This window comes from Cheilinus undulatus, linkage group 12 (genome assembly GCF_018320785.1).
Source record: "Cheilinus undulatus linkage group 12, ASM1832078v1, whole genome shotgun sequence".
Classification (NCBI taxonomy): domain Eukaryota; kingdom Metazoa; phylum Chordata; class Actinopteri; order Labriformes; family Labridae; genus Cheilinus; species Cheilinus undulatus.
In genome coordinates, this window is record NC_054876.1 from 20,714,311 (window position 1) to 20,738,752 (window position 24,442).

At 39.6% G+C, this 24,442-nt stretch overlaps 1 protein-coding gene across 3 annotated transcripts in view; it reads right to left on the minus strand.

Annotated features, from left to right (window-relative positions):
• LOC121518679 (glutamate receptor 3-like) overlaps positions 1-24,442 on the minus strand; it is a 153,483-nt gene that overhangs the window by 96,534 nt on the left and 32,507 nt on the right. For all 3 annotated transcript variants that reach the window (XM_041801161.1, XM_041801163.1, XM_041801160.1), the window contains exon 3: positions 18,242-18,481. In XM_041801161.1, coding sequence (XP_041657095.1) covers positions 18,242-18,481 — 240 coding nt within the window. The remainder of the gene's footprint in view (positions 1-18,241; positions 18,482-24,442) is intronic.

Genomic DNA, 24,442 nt, shown 5'->3' on the forward strand with positions numbered 1-24,442 from the left:
AAATGATGCTAATTGGCCCAAACAGTGTTTGGTTCAGCCCAAATTTTGTAAATTAGAGCTCTGTGAGATGGATTTGCCTAATGACAGAGATGAAGTCTGGTAAATTCATCTGCTTTGCAAGCTTATAACATAACTGGGCTTGTGTCGATCTTCCTTCCCAACCAATGGTGCCCTAAGGCGGCTTACTTGCCACATCCACGCCTTTCTTCAGCCACAAACATGCCTAAAGATTCTGCACAGTAGGTTACTGTACATATTGAAGCAGAGTTCTTCAGGAATTAAATTCCACTTAAATCAAATACAAATTATTATAGCAACTATAGCAAATCCTCCAGGGAGTCACCATCAATTTAGATTATATAGACTATATCTATACTAGTATAATAGATACAATATAGGTTTTAATACCATGCACATGTTTTGAAAATTAATCCATACATCTTAAAAACTTTCTATTTTGCCCAGCCATACTCAAGTCGGCCAATTTTTTTTATCTGTTTCCTATCAAGCTGCAAAATGTTTGAAAAGTTACAAAATCCTAACAACATTTGTATTTCCCACTATGACAAGGATGATAACAGAAGGAAATAGCTGCTGCACTCTTATCATGAATACAGGTCCAAATTTCCTTTTACATCAGCAAATGCTTGACTAAATCTTTATTTTTTACCCAGAAGCAAAAACATTTGGTCATATGGAGAATAATGCATTCGCTGAGCGATTTCTCTCTTGTGCGACAGGCAGAGTTGGAACAAAGAGGCGGACTGAGGCTCTGCTGGCACCTGGCCGTGTGTTTCTTCTTCTCTGTCTTGGGCAGCGGCTCACATGACGACCAAGCGTGGTGTGCAGTCTCCACTGTGACTCAGTCATCCCTCCCCCTCTCTGGAGAAGGTGACCTCTTTAAAATTCTCTTGCAGGCATCTGAGGCGCACCGTTGTCATGGGATGCCCAAAGCTGAGCGCGACACCGAAGGAGTCTCAGACAGACAAAGAAGAGACTACAGAGAAATCTTAAAAATCTCCTACGTGGCTCCACATAGAGGAGCGTTTTCAGTGGGCAATAATTTCAGAGACAGTGAAATAAAAAGGATTACAGCTGCCAAATGACAGTGAAAGGACACTTTTGAGTACAATTAGCCTAACAACGCCTACTCCTGATGCAGACCGATGCAGATAACAGTTCCCTGCTCCAAATGAGTTGAACTGCAAAGAGCCCTGCACCCCCACACCACCCACTGCTGCCAATCCCTGATCAGCCAATCAAACAGATAATTTCTTATCTAATGACAGCTGCAAAGTTACTCATATTCATATTCTAATCTTATACAAACAAGTGGAGCAGGCGGGCTCTTTCCCATCACTCCCTGTTTTTTTTTTTTGTTGTTGTTGTTCAAAAACACCCCCCACATCTCTTCAGCTAATAAAAATGGCTTTTTCTCTTGGGCATGCAGGAAAGCGCACATCACATCAATCTCTTTCATAATGCAAAAAGACTGCTGCTGTAATGGCCTTGTGTTATCCTGAAAGCAAGTGTCCTGAAATAGATGAGAGACATTTGAGCAACACAGACACAAGAATGCAGACACAAACAGAGCAGAGCCTGTGAAGCAGACGGCCGCCCCGTAAGTCACCTTTTTTCTTACTCGGCCATGTAAAGCAGTAAGGTTAGAGGGGATTAGAAAGGACAAGCTGGATGTTGGAGAAAATGAGAGGAGCAGAGTGTGTGTGGGGGGGCTTTGAAATTGTGGAGTAAAAAACATTCGGTGTATCTGACAGCATGTCTGACAGAGCTTGGCCCTCTGCGCCGTTTGCTGTTTGTGACGCAGGAGAGACACAAAGGCTTTGCTGACTCCTCTGTTCCTCTCCTCGCTCCTCGTCTCTGTACAGCTTCATTTTCACTGCTATTTACTCCAAGATTTGGCTGTTCCTCCCTCTGTGAGCAGCAGAGACAACAATGTTGAGCTGTGGGGAAAATCTGTACTTTAGCCAGAATAAACTTAATGCTCTGGTCTTCCTGAGTCAACAGAAGCGAATGGATATTTAATAAAAGAGCAGGATAAATGGACTCAACCTTGTATTCATGATTGGATAATCAATGATTGAAATTACCATGTGCCATGACTTCTATCTGTCAAAGTGACAATATTATGAGTACAGAGGAAAGGGATACAGGTAAGCATTGATTGTCTGATCTTAGCACTGACTTATATTATCAGGGAGAAAGACTGGTTGTTGGGCACTGATATAACTTTTTAAAATGGAGCCCAAATCTAATTATCCTGTATCCCATAAGTTCAACAGTTGTCACAATATACAGTAGGCAAAAATACAGCCTGATACGTCTCTACACAGCTTGCAAAATGTTGTCTTTCCACTTTTCTCTCATCTGTCCTTTAGAGGTCATGTAAGGTGAAAGCAGAGCTCTGTAACTGAAGACAATAATGCTCACAGCTAATCTCAAAAACTAGACCTACCACTTTCTACAGAATTAAATCAACCATTAAAACTGCTACAACACTTTCAACCACATATCTAGAGACAATAGGTAGACATTTGACACAAGGGTCATCATACTTCCCAAATAAGAAACAAAGCATTTTTGCAGTCCAAGCAGTATTTGCCAATCATGTTATAATGGTTTCATGTAACTAGTATGGGTTTATTTGAAACCAACTACTGTATTATAAGTTGGCCAATACAGTATGCAAAAAAGTGAGATCTGAAGTACGCCAAAAAACTTACATACTGCTTCCCACAAACCAAAGCACCAACCAGTCATAGGTTGCAATGGCAGACAGCAATAGTGTATAATGTAGCATTAGCATAACCTCAGTTGCGGGGATGCAAATCTAATGCCAGTAAATTTATTGGGCTTTAACCCGGCCCAGCACACAAAATGACTGTCCTCTGTCAGGGTAATCTAGGTATGTTCTCCCTGTGCACACATGGGCTTTCTCCAGGTACTCTGGCTTCCTCCCACTACCAAATCATGCTCATTAGGTTCTCATTAGGTTAACTGGTGACTCTAAATTGACCCTAGGTGTAAATGTGAGACTGCCAGGTTGTTTGCGTCTATATGTCAGCCCTGGAATTGACTGGTGACCAGTCCAGCATGTACCCCACCTCCCGCCCAATGACAGCTGGGATAGGCTCCAGCTCCAGAAACAGAAAAAAAAGTCAATCCCTGTCACTAATGAACGGTGTTGTGCCAGAAGGTCACTCTGGTACTGCCTGATGTCATTCCCTATATGCCTCACTGTCATTGGCTCATTCACAGCAGTGTATCTGGTAATCATCCTGTCATATTCATGCAGGTGTGCAGTGCAGACAATACAAGCTGACACTGTTTACTATGACTGTAAACGTATACTACTACTACAGCCAGCATCCATTATGCTCCTGAAGCTCTGCTGATGACAGTGACATAGAAGGTGAATGATGTGGTTATACAAGGGGATTATTCTCCACAGAAACTATATTGCTTCATTAAACAACAAACTTTTATGTCAATTCATAACAGTGCAGCCATTTTTTCAGCTAGTATGTTCTTCAATTAATCTTTGCACAGTCGACTGAGATCAAATTTTCTTCATTTGGTTTCCTGTTTGGATCAAATTCAAGGGAAACTGTGATATAGAATGACATGAGTCCAGATGCGTAATTTGAACCCATAATGAGGATAGTGAGCCATCTTATCGACCGTATACTGAAAGGATGAAAACCACCCTTACAGAACGTTCCCTTTTGGGAAAACTTCCCTAATGGTTTTATTGTGTTGTCGGGGTAGAAAGCTGTTTAACATCCTCCAAAATCTCAAAAGACGTTTGGCCTGGTTGAGAACTGCAGGAGTAACAGCACAGTTTTTATACTCATTTGGCCAAAAGTTGTTTCATTACTAATTTATCCTGCCTGACTCCTCATTAGGACAAATGTAGAGCCCATCCCTCCAGTTCTGTGGTCTTTACACTGATCAGCTACCTCCTTACAACCACCTTAAATTTAAATATTTTAATACTTTAACACTAACTCTACTCTGTAACTTTAACTCTAATTTACATCTTCTACTGCAAATAAACTCTGTTTTAGCTTCTTGTCTTTATTTTTTAATTCACTGGTTGTATCTTTACATGGGTTATCCAACTGAAAACTTTAACCCTTTATAGGGCACTTACTGTAATACTTTGAAATACAAATTTGAACCCAGGAAATTTACTGGCAGACCTCCCATGACTTCTTTGTCAAGTTTATACTTATTTTACATTAAAATGGTGAAAATCAAGGTAAAGGAGTGAAGATATATGGTTCCTTGTCCATTTATAGAAAAAAAAAAAACAGTTTCTGTTGAGTTTAAGCATAAATGCTATTTGTGGAAAAATAAACAGATGCAAAGTCATAATAGTATTAACTTACACATAAAAAAATATTTAAATACAAAATATTTATTTTATACACATACTTAATTTTGAAGAACATAAATGCACTTTAAAGATGACTCAACATGCTGCTTTTCCAAACTTGGACAAGACATGGACAAGAGGTCAAACCCACAGATCCATTAACTAAATCCACCAAGAGACCTTCAATAATCACCAATATTGAATTACCAAGTGAATTTTAGCAGTGATTAGGCTCCAATGAAAATAGTAACTAATTTGTCTCATTTAAGGTGAATAGGCTGTTATACTGTTGTAAAACTAACTAAAATCACATGTATTCCACAATTTAAATACTTTATTTTTTCTTATAACTCCATCAGAAGACCTAAAAAACACAAATATTGATTGTCTAAATGAATCTAAGCAGAAATCAGGCTCAAAGTGAAATTGAAAACTGATATAAACCAAATAAGTTTAATAAAATGGTTATCATGTTATAAAATGATCAAAAATCACTCTTATTCTAATAATTATAACTCCTTTATATTAGTAAAATTTACCACTGGATCTGTCTTTATCTATTTACAAACCTGTGGCAACATTTAACTACACTACAGAGCAGTAGTTCTCAGCTGATGGGTCAGGACCCAAAAGTGCGCTGTGAGGCTTAACCCAGTGGTTTGTAAATCTGGGACAAGAGAAAAAAAATTAGCAAAATTTAATGTGGATATACAGTAACTTAATACATCTATTATTTAGTTTTTCCTTCAATGATGAGTAAATTTCAGTATTTGTTATCTCCATAATAAGAGGAGATTCCTCTTCTCTCTTTATTCAGTTATGTTTTGTTCCATTTTGGGTCAAAATAGCATTTTTCATCAAATACTTCAATTGCTTGGAAATTTCTAAAAATTTTGAAAGAGGAGGTGGTGGTGGGTTCTGATGCCCAACCAGTTGAGAACCACTGCTATAGAGTACTGTTATCATATATATGAGTTATTTGTCAAGAAAGTACTCTTAGTTTGGCAGCTAGATGAATTGGCCATATGCAGTAACATAGCCACCATTTTACTCTAAATGGGCAGATGTCCAAATATGGTCCCTCTATTTTTCACACAAGAAACTCAGTGCAATCAAAACCTATCATGAAATTTAGTACTACCAGTCACTTTTATGATGTGTGAGTTTCATGACCTTACCATCATTAGTTATGATTTTAGGGTCATTTGTTTGGGACCAAAAGAGATTAAAAAAAACTGCATGTTGCAATTTCTAGAGGAAACAGGAAAGTTTAGACTCTCTGGGCCACTGCTGATTAGTCAAATTCCATAATATCTATGACATTGGCTGATCTCCACTTAATTGGCTGAGAAAAATCATTCTGGTTCAGCTGTATTACAAGGAGCTAAGGAGGAGGAGGCAACAAAGGAAGTCTACCAAAATGACCATATTTGGTTCCTTGCCCCATAAAGGGTTAATTAAAGAGGACTGTAAACAGAAGAAAACATGATGGATGGTAACAGAATAAAAGAGACAGACCATACAGTCCTGAAGTGAGAGCGCTGAGTAGTCAGGGAGCTATCCAAGGTCCTGAAAATCTCTGTACACTAAGACCAAATCTTTTTAAATCCACGAGTTGCACAGGAATAGCTTTAAGCAAACTACAGTTATCTAAAAATATATTTATTTTGGACTCCAATTTAACAAGTCCTGCGTGCTAGCATTTTGAGGTAATGACTTTGTCTCCATATAGACAGCCAGCTCTGCCGAGATGCCCAGGGTAAGGATTGTCTGTAATGAGGCCAAACGCTGCAGCTCCCCTTCAAAAGCAAAGAACAAAGATTTACAAAGTGATGCAACTGTTTAAAGTTATGTAATGTCTCTCTGAAGGCTGCTGTAGCTGCAGTAATGTGTTACACACTGCAATGCAAGCCAATCTGTTCAACAGAGAAGATATGGTATGTCTCAATGTTTCAAAGAAAGCAGATCCATAAGTGTGCATTAGACTCTGTGGTGAATAGTCTATAATGCAGAAATAATCCAGGCTAAGAAATGATTGCATTATATCTTGTAAACTCTCACTCTGAAACATGAATACTCCACCAAATGTGCACAACATGTGCATGAATAATCAAAAGGATGATTTTTGTATGCACAAAAGGAAGGGTACTGCATTGTGGAGCTAAAAGTCTGCAGTTAACGCGTTTGACGTTTTCAGCTGCACTGCCTCTGCATGCGTGGATGTGCATGGATCAATTGGTGCCATTTTGGGCGCCTGGCAGAGCTGAGAGAGCGCCTGATAACAGAGGAGGTTTGGTTCCTCTCTACTCAGAGACAGCTCACGCCTCAGCTGAATCTTTTGATTGAATGCACATTGCTTTTTGCCGTTTTTAACCAATGATATCAGTGCACCACACGCATACACTGAAGAATCTAAACTGCCTTTCCATACAAGCTCTATAGCCAGCTTAAATCTAAAGGCAATCTCAATCCCACTGAGGACCAGAGATTCATTCAACTCAGAGCAGATTTCTCAGAAACAAAGAGACAAATGAAAACAAAAAAAGAGAAGAAAGGCGCTGCTTGGTTTTAAAGTTTAATACATTTTACAAAGTCCTGTCTAACCTTGGAGATTTTTATTCCAAATGGCAGCCCTGTGCTTTCTCATCTGCATCTCTATGTGTTTCAGAATCCTTTGAAAGCCGTCTTACAAAAAAGCACCTTTCAGTCCCTACTTTGTGATTCTGTTACATGTGAATCCCAGTCACGCTCTCCTCTGCTCCTCTATGCTCTCTGTGAAGCATAATGGAGTCCTTGAACAGACTGGAAAACAGCTCTGAAGAAGAAGGGCTGATTGATAAATGTCAGCCCTCGGTCGTAGCATTACATCTTGGAAAGAAAACATTGTTTACGCACAGAAGGGGGGTCGAGGCCTTTTGATACACATCCATCTGTGAGTGAAGGTGCAGTCAGGTGTTCACAGGGTGGAACAGCTGCTTTAAACCCCTCTCCTCTCACTTTCTCTCTCTCTCTCCCACTCCCTGTTAATGAGGCTGTGTGCCTGACTGCTGAGTGCAGCTCTTTAGCAGCGTGCAATTAATCAGACGTTTCCTCGCAGAGACGAAAGCAACCAGACATTCAGCAGCGGGGCAGTTTGATTGCACGCTGAATGCAAATTCTCCAGCATCCTGACCATCCTCATTATTTAGAGAAGAAGGAGAATGCAGGAAAATGAGAAGTTTAAGGTGGTTAGACTGCAGTCCTTCATTTTGATGACAACAAAAAATAATGAAGTACGAGTCTGCATCAAGTACAGCGCATGAATCAGGGGGACCACATTTGACAGAGAGGATTACATTTTACAGCAAGATCTGACACATGCAGAGTCACTGAATCTAATACAGATTTGTGCTACTTTAGTTAACATACTGCATGTCCATCATACTGAAGAACACTTTGGATGTAAGTATAACATATGTCCCTAGCTTTATTAGTTAATCCAGTTAGTTAGAAAATTCCTATTAAAAAACATACAATGCAATGACTCAATATCATGCAATAATGTGTTGTATGAAAGCATATACTCCACCAACCACTGATATTAAAATTTATGGCTAGGGCACATGCCACTAAAGTTAGCTTGTTAGTTAGTGATTTCTAGCCTTACAAAGACAATGGCTTTACTGATAGAGAATGATCAATTTGTTGCTAATGAATTTGGAAACTCCAATATTTTTGCCATAGCACACGCTCAATAATAGTGCTGTCTTCATTATTTTAGTGATCAACAGTATCAAAAGTGTCCTTACTTGAAAAATCGGGCATATAGTGTTAGTCAGGTAAGCCACAGAGTCAAGTGTTGCCATAATTGAAATCAGCAAATCTCAGTCAAGCCCTCGTCAGCTGATGGCCAGCTGATTTGCTCATCTCTGGCCGTTAGCTCTTGCTTGGCTATGCTCTGCCGCTCTTTCTGCAAGCTGCTCTTGCAATCTTCCTCCACCCCAGCTCCTCCTTCATTCTGCTTCTGACTTAATCAACATCATCCTGTTGTCGTTGATGTCTGCTCTGCTCTGCTCTGGGTTTTGCTGCTTCTCTCTCTGCCTTAGGTTTTCCTTAACAGCATAGGAAGAGTGGGAACGTGTGCTGTTCCTGCTTAATGCTTTCCATGTAGGCTAACGGAAGAGCAGGCCACACCACCGAATAAAAATAACAGCAATAGATGCTGCTAATAAAGAAATATTTATGGCAGCTAATCATGTATGTTTCTTGACAAAGTGGTCCTGACTGACATGCATCTCTTTCTATGGGATAGCTGTATAGAGAAAAGGATTGAGTCCATCAAATGGTGAGGGCAATGTCCTGCATACTGTCTAAACTGCACAAATACGGCACTTTTTGTGCAATTTAGACAGTTTGCAAGAGTATGCACAAAATTGTTTAACAATTGAAAACTAGAAATTTCCAATATCAGGTGCCCTTGACTTCTGGTTTTGTTGCTGTAGTATCAACAGTGTCTGCTTTTACTAGCGTCAAAGTTTAATATTCTGGTATCTAGACCTGGAAACCCTTGAAATCTGACAGGGTATTTTCCATTCATCCTGAATCCCTAAACTGTGATTGGATATTTGCCATGTCAGAGGTGGGACTTGTGTTTAAATTATTTCTTTGGTTGGTGTTGCAGGCTGCCAATACCTTTTTTACAGTTCAGTTTGGGGACACATGCTTTTGTAAGTTCATTCAAGTCTAAATCTAGAGTGTAAACCCATCATTTTGTAGCCTTTAAAGCATTAAGCTGGGAAGACTTACATTGTTGCTCTCTGTTGTGTAACTTTTTCAGTTATGTAAGTATACATGGGAACATACAGCCTTTTTAACTTTAATTGTTTTAATTAAAATAGATATAATCATTTGAGATGGAAAGGGCAAATAAATGTTTTTCATATGTGTGTGTACAACCAATCAAAGTCAGCAGCCAGATGAGCAGGCTTGAGCAGGATAGTCAATAAGGAAGTAAGCTGACCGAAGGAAAAAGCACAACAAACACAGCTAAACATGACAAATAAAGTCAGATGAGCGTCAACACACCACAAACAAACAAAGAGAAGAGCAGGATAGGGGTGTGCGATATATGCGGTAGACGGTATAAATGATATAAATTTGGCCTGCGGTAGAGATTTGGACTCCACCGACCAATTGCAATTAACGCTTGTTAATGATATCATCATATCTGCTTCAGTGTGAGTTAGCAGGCAAAAACACGTGTTTTTTCCTCTCAAAGTCTGACGGCTGTACCTCAACAAAGTCAGTGTGCTGTCTCTGTCAGCCTGCCTGGGGCTGTAACACAAGCTAAGTGCTGCTTTGGCTGGTCGCAGAGGCCAGCGCTGCAGCTCTTCCTCTTACAACAGCATAAACAACTGTTCAAAACTCTAATCTAACTTATGATTTTCTTTTCTAAGTCCACAGTGAGTCAAAGATCCAGGCTGCGATGTTAAATGAGGTCAGAAAAGCTGCTGTAAACCAGCCGTATTCTCCGGTGCAGCAGGCAAAGCTAAGCTAACTCAATGCTAAACACAATACTTCCGTCAAGCTCTTCAAAATTAAAGCCCACGGCTGTTATTTTTCTGAAACGCTTTTATTGTGAGTTTGACACACCTCATCAGGTTAGAGATGAAATGCGAAACTTGGAGTGCAGTTGGACAGAAGTAAACCTAGAGAGACTTAAAAAAAATAAAACATGTTTTCTGTTTTCCTATACTTTGAGATAAATTGAGTATGCCATCAAAGGCTTGTTTTAAGGGAGACGGGGGTTAGTAACACTTGAATTTGGATTAAAAAGCATTATCTCTTTATAATTTTGTTATACCGTGATATAATACACTCTAAAAAAAAACTGCTTCAATTGGTAACAAGTAATTGAATTAAGTTTGTTCAACCTAATTTAACAAGTTGCAATTAGAGCTAAGTTCATGCAATTTGTCAAATTGAGTTGAATTGAGTTGAGTGTAGGTGTGTGGTGTGCTGTGTTGATCACAATGCACACCACAACCTTTAAGAATAAACCAGTTAAATCTGTCATTATATGTCACCATGTGTGGGTCTCTCAGGTTTGAAGAATGTGAATTTTATTGTGAGCCAGGCTTGTAAATTAAACTCATGTGTATATGTAAAGATTCTGTGTGTGTATTCAATAATCTGAAGCTATTATGTCCCTTTACAAACAACAAAAGATAATAGCACATCAGGTGTAACTATATGAAGAACTACTTTTAGTGGAAGGACATATCCTTACTTCAGCAGCTCTTGTAAACCAGAACTGTGACATTGCTGCAGCTGTAAAGGACCCGAGTGCTTCCTCCACCACTGATCTCAATGCATTAAATGCTAAATATAAAAAATAAATGACATTGCCCCACAGCACATCAACATCAGCAAACTGATGAATAACTCTCCATTACAGCCTTAGTCAGACGACCGACAGTAAAGGTCATATCAGAGGAGAGGACGAGGACGGAGACACACACTGTAATGCAATACAACAATGTCCCTTAATATCATATGGAGAGCTACTGTACTTTATTTCATATGTTTATAATGAAACAGAGGCTTCTGAAACCAACCACAGGACTAAATTAAGAAAAAGCAATATCATCTCTAAGACCCTAAAGTGTTAAAGTTATATGTTTTGTTCATATATTTCACAACAGTGAAGTCTCTCAATGCCAGGAGGCCATATTATTTTGGAGCAAGTATGTAGAGGTCATTAAAATAACTGCATGTCAATGAAGTGTTTAAAATAGATAGGTCATTTAACAACAAGGTGTAAAAAATACACTACACATCAAAAGCTTGTTTAAAAAGTAAGTCCTATTAGGGAAGCGGATAGGGTGGAATTGTCAGAACTGAGGCTGAAGTTTTGAATGTGTTTGGATGTGGATTTGAGGCTTGTGGTTAAAAAGTCATATTTATTGTGGTTTTAAGTGAGAGGAAGTTGGTGCGTTAATCCATGTTTCTATTTCAGTGAGGCAATTTCCAGAGTGGAGTGAATTTCTGTGGTGATAGATTTGGTTGAGACGTCATCAGTGTAGCAGTTGAAACGGAGACCACAGTGACAGATGACACTACAGAAGGGGAGTAAGTATAGGGGATGACCAAGCGCTAAACCTTGAGGGATGCCTTGAGTCAAAGAAATGATGTAGAAGGTGCAGTTCCTGATGTGGATGATAGTTCCTCCCTTTAATCAAATATACTGTAAGCTACTTTCTTAGGCTGTGCATGTATCTCTTTAAAAACAACAGTAATAATGAAATTCTGATATGGTAAGAAGACACTAATGACAAGTATGTTGTAAAACAAAAAGAGAGTGGTTTCTAGTGATTGTATGCAGTCTTTATGTACTGCAAAGAGGGAACTATGATATGAACTAAGTGTGATGAATAGAAATGTAAAGGTATCGTTAATTTCACAGTATTGTGATAACAGAAGCATCTCAATGTCATGGACATGGGACAGTTTCAAAATGATCTCCAGGGGCATAGATGGCCTAGTAGTTTATGGCACACCCCATGTAAGCAGTAAATGTCCTTATCCATTTTTTAATCTATTTTCAATAGTTTCTGCCGTGTGCTAGCATTCACCACTATATTGTTTTCCCACAAGGGAAATCACATGGGCTGTGACAACCAATGGCAGGCTGTTCTGTTGTTGTCTCATGCTTTGTCAAACTGTGCATGTCTTTACACAAAGATCATGCAGGAGATGGCCTGAATAGCTCACAGTGAAGAGAAAGAAAATAATGGCATATAAACAGCCGATGTAAAAAAGTGCAAGGGCCTTTTTTTTGTTTGTGTTTTGTAAATGTTTACAATACGACTTTTTTTAATCACAGAATTTCTTTTTTTTCACTTTTTGTTCCCTAAGAGATGGGAGAATAAGTTTTAATTCCTAAAAAAGGATGTTTAGAGCTTGACTTTTTACCACAGGGTTGATGTTTTGCAAGAATTTTAAGACAATAAGTCCAGGTAAGGCAAAATGGCTAAAACAGCTTAGGGCTCAGAGGGTTCATTTCAACAAAGATAATTTCTCAAACCACCCTTTTTACCCACAAAATCTGCATGCTGATGCCGCCCTTGTAAAATGTCTAAGCACAGAGCAATTTGCTGTAAATTAGGTGAATATAAATAAAAGCTGATGTGGTCCTGTGCTCTGTGGCCAGCTGTTAACGCCCAGATGTTCCTCAGTTCAGGAGTCCTTTCTGCCAGCAGCCATTAGCCTGTTTAATGAGGACATTTCATAACCAGAGCATCCAGGATGATAGTGCACTGCTGCAGTTAAGAAACCTTTAATAAGAGTTTAAAGTCCTGTTTTCTTTGTTGTGCTCCTCTTGGATCTGTGTTTAGTTCGTTTTTTCCCCTTTGTATTGGTTATGTTTGACAAATAATCAACTTCTTGAAAGAAAGTGGGCTGCTGGAAATAGTAACAGACCACAGCTCTGTAATAAAAGCAGCTGCAGAATCAAAGCCCTACTGGTTATATTATAATTATTATGAATATGTCAGCCAGAACAGCTTAAATTAGTACAATACTTCTGTCAGAGGAATCATATCCAACATCAAAGTGTGCTTCACCTATTTGATGTTCCCATTTCCAATTTGAAAAACAGTGGAAATTAGATGTGAATTTCATGCAGGGGTGCATTAACTAGATTCTCTGAGTGTTTTTATTCTATCACAATCAAAATCCCATCATACAGAGATAGTTTCATGGTAGTTATGCTTTCAGGCCATGACACAAAACCCTTGTGGCACATCATCAGCTGGGGATCCACACTCTCATTTAAATAGTTTTTCCAGTTTCTAGCTGACTTTAAAACGTTTTTGCTATTGTCAGGATAAAATTTTGGGTTCACATTTGGCATGTGTCTCATAAAGGGACAGGCATTAGATGGCAGTCATTGTGAAGTGCCTCAGCAGCATATTACCATCATATCAACAGTCAGTGACACAGCCGTCTCCTGAAAGAGCCCCCTGCAAGTTCCTCTGCGGACCTAAATCCAGCCCTCTTCCTATAATGAAGATTAAACTGACGTTTGGATGAGAGTTGGCTGTGCTGCTCCAGAGCCCTGACACACAGAGGAACGGGCTGGGACTGGCAGCCAAAAGGAAAAAAAAAAAACGGGCGACTAACTATCCTCTCAGCAAACACAAGCTGTGCAGCATGTGGGAATCCATCCTAAACTACAGTGTTTACACTGTGTCACACTGCGGAGGATTACAGATGGTGGATCATCAGCCTCCACGCAGCAGGTGAAAGAGGCAGACAAAGTCAAGCGGAGTTCTAAGGGCCACATCAGGACACACTTTGGTGAAGGTTGATTGTTCCCAGGAGGAGCTATAAACTCCTTCATCATTTTGTCTCGAACATGCCAGCCAAATCATTATTGGCTTCAGCAATCTGCCGTAAAAACAGAGACGCACCGGCTTGCTGGGAATCTAGTCATAATTATCTCAACACTGTTTAAAAAATACGTGGCTGAGCTGTAAAGCTGCACAAAATCAGCAGGGCTGGTTTACAAAGTAAAAAGCTGATATACATTCTTAAAGTTTGTTCAACAAAATCAGCCCTACAATGAGTTGGCAGAGTCCTGGATATGCAAACTGGATACAGTTCTACATACAAAAATGGCATTTTTACTTGCAATCAAACACACATCTTTGATATCATATGACATGAATTATATTCACCTGTCTTTTTTAAAGACTATATCTATGGTCTGTTTGTGGGCAGTGCCGTCCTGGTCAGCCACAATAACCGCACTGGAAACTGCATTAGGTAGTTAGATTAGATCTGTCGGACAGCAGCTGATAAAGGTGACTCACAACAACAAATCCTACAAATCATCTTTTGTGATGATTTGTGGCTCTTTTGTGTCTTAATTTGAAATATTATTGCCCCAGAAACCCTTAAAAAAGGGAAACTTTGACCTCAGAAATGATCCATTACAAGTCACAAGTCAGTTTATGTCCCAAATAGGCTTTTATTGTCAATCTTTATTTGTTGTCAGTATATTTCTATTGCCTTTATTTGCAAATCTTTGCCCCTTTTTTCTATGTTGTTGTCGCTTTCATGTATTTCTGCCATTATTTGCAATTTTGTAAGTTTGATTCCTTTTTTGCTGCTTTTTGACCACCGTTCTGCTTGCAATTTTTTCCCTATTTGCCATTTTCTGCCACTTTTCATTCATTTAAGTTACCATTTTCCATTAAATGCCACTTTTTGCTATTTTTCCCAACTTTTTGCTGCATTTTCCTCATTTTAGTCAGTCTTTGGTTGAGCAGGGTTGAGTAACACTGCCTTAAAGAAAACTTGACTGTCTGCTATGTATTTGTGATATGGTGTGGGAAACACAACATTATTTTCTATGCTAGTTAACTCACTAATTTGACGGCTGCATTCAATTACCACAGACTAGTAGCGTTGGCAAATCCATTTTCTTTTATTGTTCCTTCTGTACAGGTACATGCTCATAGTTTTTCATCCTGGCTAGTGAGTAGATAAACATTAGAAGATTATTTTCTGTATCATCTGACCTGAGGATGAAGGATAAAATGTCATCAAATCACTCAGAAAGGACAAAATCCTGATCCTATTCCTGATCCACTTCTGAAAAATAGGTTCTTTGCAGATGGCATCACACAGAAGCAAAGAATTCCCCTTGGGGTGCAAGAATTGATTTCTACAAAGGAAAACGCTATCAAAGAGGCCATGTGTTGAACTGTTTACAACCATGCCAAGCATTTAAAGTATAGAAATATAAACATTCTTAACTTTGAGATACTTTTCTGTCCCAAAAGTACAGAAATATTCAGGCAAAAAGTAAACATTTTTTCTAAATCTGTCTCTTTTTACAGATCTGGGTCATTTGGCTCAGCTTAGTAGAGTTTGTTGTTTGGCTCTCAAACGGCTCTTCATTTAACAATTTGGCTTTTTAAATGTGGATTAAATAACAACAACAAATACAGGAAAGGAAACTGGCACTTAGACAGGGGCTAGCAACCATGGCTTATGTAAAAGAGCTGTTTTGTAGCACAGGCTCGTTTGTGAACAGCACTTCATCGCTCAATCTCTTACGCCACAAGGTTTATTCAGTATATAGCATATCACTGTTTTAATTAAAAGCATGTTTTTGACAAATTGAGGATTTTTTTATATGTTAAAGGGGCTTAGAGAGCTTTTTAGTACAAGACTCTTCTAGAGCCTTGTCTGCCTTTATCTGGCTAAATGGTGCTAGCAGCTAGTAAGCCTACAGAACTGAGTAAATTGTAATAATGATTGCCTCCACGCTGGGTAAGTCTGTGGTAAAAATCACCTTTTTGTAAAGTTTGGGAATCATATCTAATGTATGTAGAAATTTTCTGATAACAATTGCAACATAGAGATCTATTCAGAGCTGTTAAGTACAAATTTTCCTCCATCCCTGTTCATTCTTAACGACTTCCCCCTCTACCTGCCTCCCAATGGACATTTTGGATCAAGTGATTGCAAACGACCTATATTTTTACTCTGTCCTGTGTAAAGTGTCAGCTTTCAAACAGGAGGACTCATAAAGTAAAGGTTTGTGTAATGCAAACTTCAAGTTTTTCCCAAAATAAAAGTTTGTCACGACTTTTAGAGCAGCTAAGAATTCCTCACGTCCTTCACATCAGTGTGAAGATTAAAGTTACACAGAAAGTCAACCTAAAAAAACGAAAAAATGTGCACTGCTAAAGTCAGTTTTCATTCAGCCCCAGACGCCATCACAATAATGGTGTCTCTTAACATCTGGTTTTCCCAGGTTATGACAATGGGTGCCAAAATCATCCTTAAAGTTTTGTATTGGGGGCTGATGTCGCTCAATACATGGAGGCTGTTGTCCTGGACTCTTTATCCCAGTTTCTGATTCTATCCACTGTCTGATCAAAATAAAGACAAAGAGGCCAAAAAGACATTTAAAAAACAAGGCCTCTATCAGTCAGGCTTTAATAACAGAAATTAAGAATCTGAAAATGCCTGGAAAATGAAAACCTATCTATAGCTACTTTCACACTGCCTCTCTTTTCCATGTCTGTTACGCCTTCGTTCCGCAATGCCATTCTTTATGAAACCGACCGTTCCGCAATGGGGGGTCGATCTGCCCCACCTCTGATCTGGACTGAGAGGTAGTATCAGAGCCGTAACAGACTTTTCCGCAATGAGTGTGAAAGGACGCCACGGCATTCCGCAACGGCGAGTGTGTGCTGCTGTCTCCACAACAGGGAGATTTAAAAACCAGCGCGGTTTAATTGAGCAGCATTTCATCGGAGAAAACAACAGGGGGATAAAACAAAGAATAATGTGTGTTAAAGTCAGACCTCCAACTCAGAAACATGGAGGAAAAAAAGTCTATTGGATCTAATCAATCAAAATGAATGTTCATTTAATTTTCCCCGTATTTCATTTAGAAAATACAACGTTTTGAACCAAGAAATCCAGAGTTTCGAGTTTCATTGAAAGTAGCAGCTCGGGCAGTGGCTGCCATCTGATTACGGGACGCCGGGGTGTGTGTGTGTAAGCTCAAGCATGCCCGGCTCTGTTACACCTTTGTGTGAATTGCTCGTTGTGGAACAGAGACGGGCATTCCTTTTCACCTTTATTGTGGAATCTCTGTGTAAAAACGGCTTTAGTTAAAGTTCATTCAGATTTTCCATTAATGACATTTCTTCTGTTGTCATCAGGACACCACTCTACTTAACCTGACTGTAAAGGTCACCACCATTCTATCTCCTTCCCTTACTTTGAGGGTCAGATTAAGTCAGACAAAGAAATGTTACATATGTTCTCCACATCAGTTAACCTACAGTCTCTCCACTAACCTGAAAGCCTTCCTGAGGTCAAACAAGGCTCTGAACACATTCAGTCATTATGGAAGTGTCTATGAAGTGTTTTTTTTGTCCAACAAAGGTTGTGTCGCTCATATTTTTTTTTTTTTTTGCTATAAAGGCTACTGAAAAAAGTTTTTTGCAGATATTCAAAATGCACAAAATGGCCTTGTGAGCTGCAGTTCTACGAGTGAGCAGCAGCTCAGACACCCACCTGAAGTGGAAATATATAAAGTGAGGCGGGGGAAGTGGAAAAAGGAGTGCACTTGTCCTAGAAATGCTCTATGTCAGTTTAAAAATACTTGGAATACACAGTTCTGAACAATTTGGCACATTTTACTGCAGCGACTGCGCCCAGAAAATCTCTCTGAAACTCAACTAACATGACTTCAGAACTAAAATGAAAGTACATCATATAGTTTATCTCTCCTGGACAGCTTGTGTTTCCATCTCCACTGACACTCTGCATCCCTCTTAATGCATCCCGCTCCAGATGTTGACCCTCAAAGGACCACAAGGCCCAAGTCTGCAAATAGCCGGCCTACATGAGAGGTGCAGGAGGCTGGGAAGCATATGAAGGAGTTATAGTGTGATGTGTTCTGTCTTTATATAATCCAATTAGAGCTAAAAGATAATCCGAGAGTGGCGAGGATTAGCGGCTCAGGCGGCTGGAGTCGTAGTACAGTGTCAGATCAGCAGCACCTGTGAATGAGTCATTCCTCTGAAGCTGCGAGCTATTGACTGTCGCTGTGAGCTGCATTCAGGCACATAGTGAAGCAATTTAGGATCATTACCGGCATAGATTAAAATGTAACAGGGCACTCAGAATGAGGATTGGGATAAGGGATTTACATATTAAAGGCTGATCATTTATACTTTTTGCAGCCTGAGATTTTCTGTATTCTTCATCTGTATCCTTTTTAAAGTTCACAGCATTTCCATTAGAGTGTTAGTGTGTGTTCTACTTTCTTACCTCGGTCTGTGTCATACAGGTAGACAAACTTCTCCCACTTGTAATGGGCAAGCAGGCTAAGAACAGCGCCCCGCAGCCCGGGCCTCATCTGGATTACAAACTGCACGTCAGCGTCGATGGGGAAGCTGGGCGTAATGAAGGAGGTGTGAAGCGCCCCGCAGAAGGAGGTCAGCGTGTTCATGGACTTCCTGTCGTAGAAGCCGAAGATGGCGTAGACTCCTCGGGAGAACTGGGAGCAGACTGGTGACAGGGGGCAGGGAGAAGATTCAGGTCAAGGACAAGTACAGAGTCAAAATTATTCAGATCAGCTGTTTTCTTCAGTCAGGGAGAGCGCTAGAGAAAGAGGACCATCTGGACTTAAAGGGGGAGAGAATTAGATAAAGAAGCCCAACTATTTGCACACACAGAGCCATTCATATCTATTTAAAGACTAATATTAGGGTCACATACAGGAGTTACTTTCAGGGACACAAGCTTTAAAATCATAATCTGACACACCAGGTAGACTGTTACATAACCATGGCATGGGATATATTTCACATCTGTCTGGGCACAAGCCTTGCATGGTGTTTGGGAAGGACAGAATTAGAGATGCACTAATTGTAGAAATCAGGGCTGGTGCCAAAACCAATGCTTAAAAGAACAATTTAGCCAACGGCTGATACCAATGCTGATGTTATTTTCATCATTTCTTTTGGTGTAACAGTCCCACTAAGCCAAGAATTTCTCACATTTGACAATGAAAACAGATCAGAGTTTGTCCAACAGGTCACATATTCTGCACATAAATAAAATCTGTTCTCTGAATCAGCTGCTAGATGTGCTAAATGGCAGCATTAAACTGCAACGGCACAACAGATAAACATCTGCTTCTGATATGGGTTAATGCCCACACTATTTGACAATAAACAGTGTTTGTCAAAGGGGCAAACATTAGCCAATACCAACTGGAAACCAATGCATCCCTAGGCAGAACTTTAAAAAAAAACTCAAAGGGTTATTGGGTTTGTCACATTTGTTATGGGCGAATCAAAGCCACAAAACGTAGTGGGTGTGCACTGCCTCTGTGAGAGGGGTCTGAATGCAGACCATACATCTCTGACAGCCAATCTCACAGACTGTTCATCTGAGACACGGTATATCTCGGAAAGGAAGTGCTGTAATTTGCCAGTACAATGTATTTCCAGCCTTAGCTTTTGTTTTTAGTTCAACTTTATTCAATAAAATAGTCTGTCTGTTTCATTAATGGAATAACCACACAAACGGTGGCTTGCTTTAGCTATGTTAGCTTTAGCTAAAACTAACATAGTTACACTAGCTACCTAAGTAATGTTACTACATAAGACAATGTAGCTAAGTTAGCTTTACTAACATGAGCTTTAGCAAACATAGCTAAAGCTAACAGCTGAATATACAACTTATCTGTGTAGATGATGTATCTATGTAGTTTACAAAGCTGCTTTGTGAGCTCAGCTTTGGCTACGTTAGCTACATAAGTTACATAAGCTATACTGGCTGTGTTAGAAGGTTTTCATGGTAGGCAAGCCTTTCTTCCTGTTAGCAGACTGTTTGCTCTGTTATACGTTTTGTAATTTGGTTTTGCAGGTCAGGTTTTTAACTTTGAGTTTTGGTATCATAACCCTTACTTTAACCCTAAACAGATGTTTAATCCAGTTTTATTTCTGAAGTTTTAGCGTGTATTACGGCATCTCAGATGGCCGGTCTATGAGACAGAGGCAGAAACAGTCTGCAGCTCTTGCCCCAGTAAACTTAACAGCCAGCTGTTATAAATTTTCACTATCAGCGGAGCCCATTGATGTGGACGAGAGAAGAGCAAAAACATATTTTCCACCAAGAAAAGCTTTCAGTGCACTTCTTTGCTCTTCTTTTAAAAAGTAATGTTGTCTAGTTCTGAAAAAAACTGTCTCACACCACATCCACACAAATCTTTTCACTGGTGGTTATTCTTTACAGGCATGTAGTAAACTTGTAGGACTAAACCATGGCTATAGTTACAATGTTATTTAGCAGACACTTTTATCAAAGCAACACACATCTGACAGGTGTTCCAGGAGTTAAGGACCTTGCCCAAGGGCCCAAACTGGATTCCGTACTGATTGGGATTTGAACCATCGATCACCCATGTCAAAGTCAGTGGTGTAACCCACTGACCTATCCAACCCCACTACCTCTTTTCATCAAATGATGCTGATTGGTTCATTCATTCCTGACCTGGAACAAGTGTCTCAGATTGAAGCTTTTGAAAATGGATCTGCCGGATGACGTAGTGTCATCAACCATTTTTCTGAAGGGGTGTTTTGAATTTCAATAATGGCAGTCACCATATGTGAAGCAATGACTTCATAGCCATTGATTAGTCTAAAAGACAAAGAGGAGGAGCTGAGACAGAACTTACGCATCATGACAAACAGCCACAACACACCCACCTGTCAGCTGAGTCAACCACATCCATAGTTATGTATGACTATTCCAGACTCATGAATAAATCAAAATGGTTGAGTTATTAAAAGCATACCTCTGAAAGTTTCTATCAACATAAACTGAGCTGTAAACATGCTGCAAAGTAAGGCATTCTTAAATAGGACCTAATAAGGACTGTAGAAGCCAACCTCAACTGCAGATTTTTTCCATCCTGCACTGGCTTTATTTTTCAAAACCCCAAGGTTCTGCTAGGTTAAAAGACAAAAAAAAAATACACCTTAAAATCCAAATGATGAGTCACAATGGGATGGAACATGCAGTATGTTTTGGAGGTCTCCAAAAGGTTTAGGTACTTAACATTATACTGTTGTTTTCTTTAAATGAATGATAATGACTTAATGAAGAAGAAAAGTAGTAAAAAGTGGTTCCATCAGCTTGATCACGGCTGCTTGACATACTGAATGAATGTGGTCAAATTATCTGTCATGTCAATGAATTACATTTCATGAGGTTCTGGTTCAAAAAAGGGGCCCGGCAACACCACATTTCTGAGAAAAAGGTTGAAATGTGGGAATATGGTGATGATATTCATCTTCAGAATGAAACTGCAGTCTGTCTGGATAAATGGGTGTCATGAGAGATGTGTGCTCCCCATGGCCATGCACGGCTGCCCTGTGCCCTTCATTTCTCCTTGCTCTAAATGCAACTGCTCGGGTAATCAACTAGAAATAATGGGGAAATCAGTGCACTGGCCACAGCTCTTTATGGACAAATATCCTGAAACATGGGCATGCAAATGTGCAGGCGGCGGGCTGTGCTGCAGTATAAAAGATTTATAACAAGCCCTGTGTGCTGCCATCTGTAGGACTGTGGAAATGAGCCCCAGCCATAAACACTCAGTGCATCACACACTTGGTCTTACAAGATGTTTACTATTTTATTTTATTTGTACATAGTAAAAGGTTTTAATATCACAGACAGAAACGAGTCAGCGATATGACCCTGGATTTAACATAAGTTATAACTAGAGCCAATGTGGGTCAGTTCAGGAGGGGTGTTATGCTTTTTGTGACCCTCTGCTCTGCTCACTGCAGATTTAAACCTTTCCACTGAAGCTGCTCAGTCTCTCTAATCAATGTTTAATCACACCATTATCCAACTCATTGGATTTAACAAGGGGTCCTTTTCAGAATCTGTGGGTTAAAATCCACTCCTCTAGCTGAAAAAAGTCTAACACAGAACCTTAACGAGTGAACACTTTCTTTTAATGGATAGAAATACATGCTATTTATGAGTTAACTGAGGGTGTCGGCTTTAAATCCAAATTAAAGCAGCAGAACCAGACTGAGATCATCTTATCTGGTGCAGTTCTGATGCCTACATTTTCAACAATGCAACACAATGTCCCAGTGTTATATATAGCTGAGTAGCTGCTAATTCAGCCTGGAGCAACCAGAGGGCTTCAGAGGTCAGATAACCTCCCACATTATTTCCATTTTTAAACTCTTGGTCCTAAGTGATGCCAACTCATGTGACATCACTTGAGGCAAATTCAATTTTTTTTTAAACACAGTGGTACTCCCCAACTCATGGACATTAACTTTGACTAAATAAGTTGATCCATCTGAAAACAGTGTCTATAAAGTGGCAATACATAAGTTAAAGGGTTGGCAAGAAAATATTTTTGCATGCAGAGCAAAACATTGTATACTGGTTCATTTAGACATGTGAAAGGGTTAAAGCATCCTTAAATTTCATACAGAAATACTGTAAAGACTACCTTCAGTTAGCACAAGAACTGCATTATTGTAAATTATCTGTCAATAATTAAGGCTAAAATGCATTCAGTCAAACCACAGATTACTATTCTGTAAACAGAAACAACAGACATAATCAGGTTAAATTGTTTGTTAAATCAGGATATAAGGTCACTTATCGCTAACCTCAGGCAGTAAGATCACCACTTTTCAGGGAATAGAAATAAGCAGTATTTTCCAAATAATTTAATGCTGAATGGTCATAGTCAGCCTCTTTCTGACCGTTTTTATTGGTTCAAAATTTTTAAAACCCGCTAACAGATGTAAAGGGTGATGAAAAGCGCTGATTTAAAAGGGAAAAAAGTACAATCATGAAAAATGGATATAGGAGGTTACAGCCCAGCACCAGAGTTATTGTTTTATCCATCAATCCATCCATCCATCCATCCGTCAATCCTTCCATCCATTGATTTTATTCCACTTAACCAAGGTCAGGTTGCTATGGCATCAGGAATAAGTCAACTCAGACATCCCTCTCCTCAGCATCATTTTCAGTTCCAACTAAGGGATTTAGAGGAATTCCTCAGAAGGAACAAAACGATGGGATATCTCTCCAGGATATCTTGGAGTCTTCTCCCAGTTGGACATGCCTGGAAGACTTCCACAGGGAGGTAACCAGGAGGCATCCTGATGAGATGCCCGAACCACCTCAACTGGCTCCTTTCGACGTGAAGGAGCAGCAGCTCTACTTCAAGATTCCTCTAGATGTCCAGTCTCACCCTATCCTTGAGCCCAGCCACCCTCCTGAGGAATCACATTTCAACCTTGAACCCACAACTTAATTTCTTCAGTCATACCGAGAGTTCATGAGCATAGGTGAGGGCTGGATCACTTAGATTGGTAAATCAAAAGCCCCCTATTCACCACTGGTACAGCGCCTTCAAAACTGCTGATGCTTCACATCTGCCTATCTTGCTTGTAACTTTAAATATGGATATCAGGTAACTCCAAACTTTTATGAAGTTGTGTAAGTGTGTCAAAATTAGGAGGATTTTAGTCTATAAACTGTTAAGCTGACTTAGGCACATGTCCATTAAATCGTTTACCATTCATTATCAGTTTCTTTTATCATTAATCTTTAAAATGTTAATAAAAAACATCATTGAAACCTTTAACTTACATTAAATGTGCCTGCCCCCCCCCCCAATTTACTTCCGCTCCTACACAGTAAGATTGATCATGGACAACCTGAGCAAGAGCACCTCCAGTGCTTCAGAGAGCTTCCTGAATAATGAGCCAAGTATGTGTCCTTGCGCTGGGAGCTTTCATTGGGTTAACTGCTTGACTTTACAGGGGATTTAGCATGCTAGATAACTTCACTTTTCACTAGGAGATGTTTTACTTAAGAAACTCTCAAAGAATCATTCACACCAGAAAGGTTCAATAAATGTAAGTGGCTGCATTATATTGCTGAGAGAGACCAGGTCTAGAGAAATTAAACTGGGGCACCCAGCAGATGTCAGGGTGGAAAGTTTAAAATTAGCTGCCACCAAGCAATTTACCATTACAGTTAAGCTTTGTTTTCACAGTGATATTTTTGCTGTTAAAATGTATTTGGCTGTATTGTGTGCTACTTTTTGCAGGTTAAAATATTGTGCATATCTGGATATGTTTTGCTCTTGCTGTGTGTAATATACCCAGATATGTAGGCTATGTGTAAATTCTCATCATCTGTGTGCAGCAGGGCCAAATAGTTGCAAAACTGGCAACATTTTGTGACTTTTGTAAATTTGTTGGCTAGTGTAATGCGTGAACGCATCCTGTGTCTGTGCTCTGTCATAGATTTAAAGGTTTAGATAACATGCATGTGGGTGTGCCTTAAAATTTGAGAGGGGTCTGACTGCAGACCACACAGATCTCAACTGATCCCTTCCATAGACCAAATACTGTGAGACGCCGCCTTTGTCAGAATGGAATGGATATTATTTGCTGGTACAAAGTT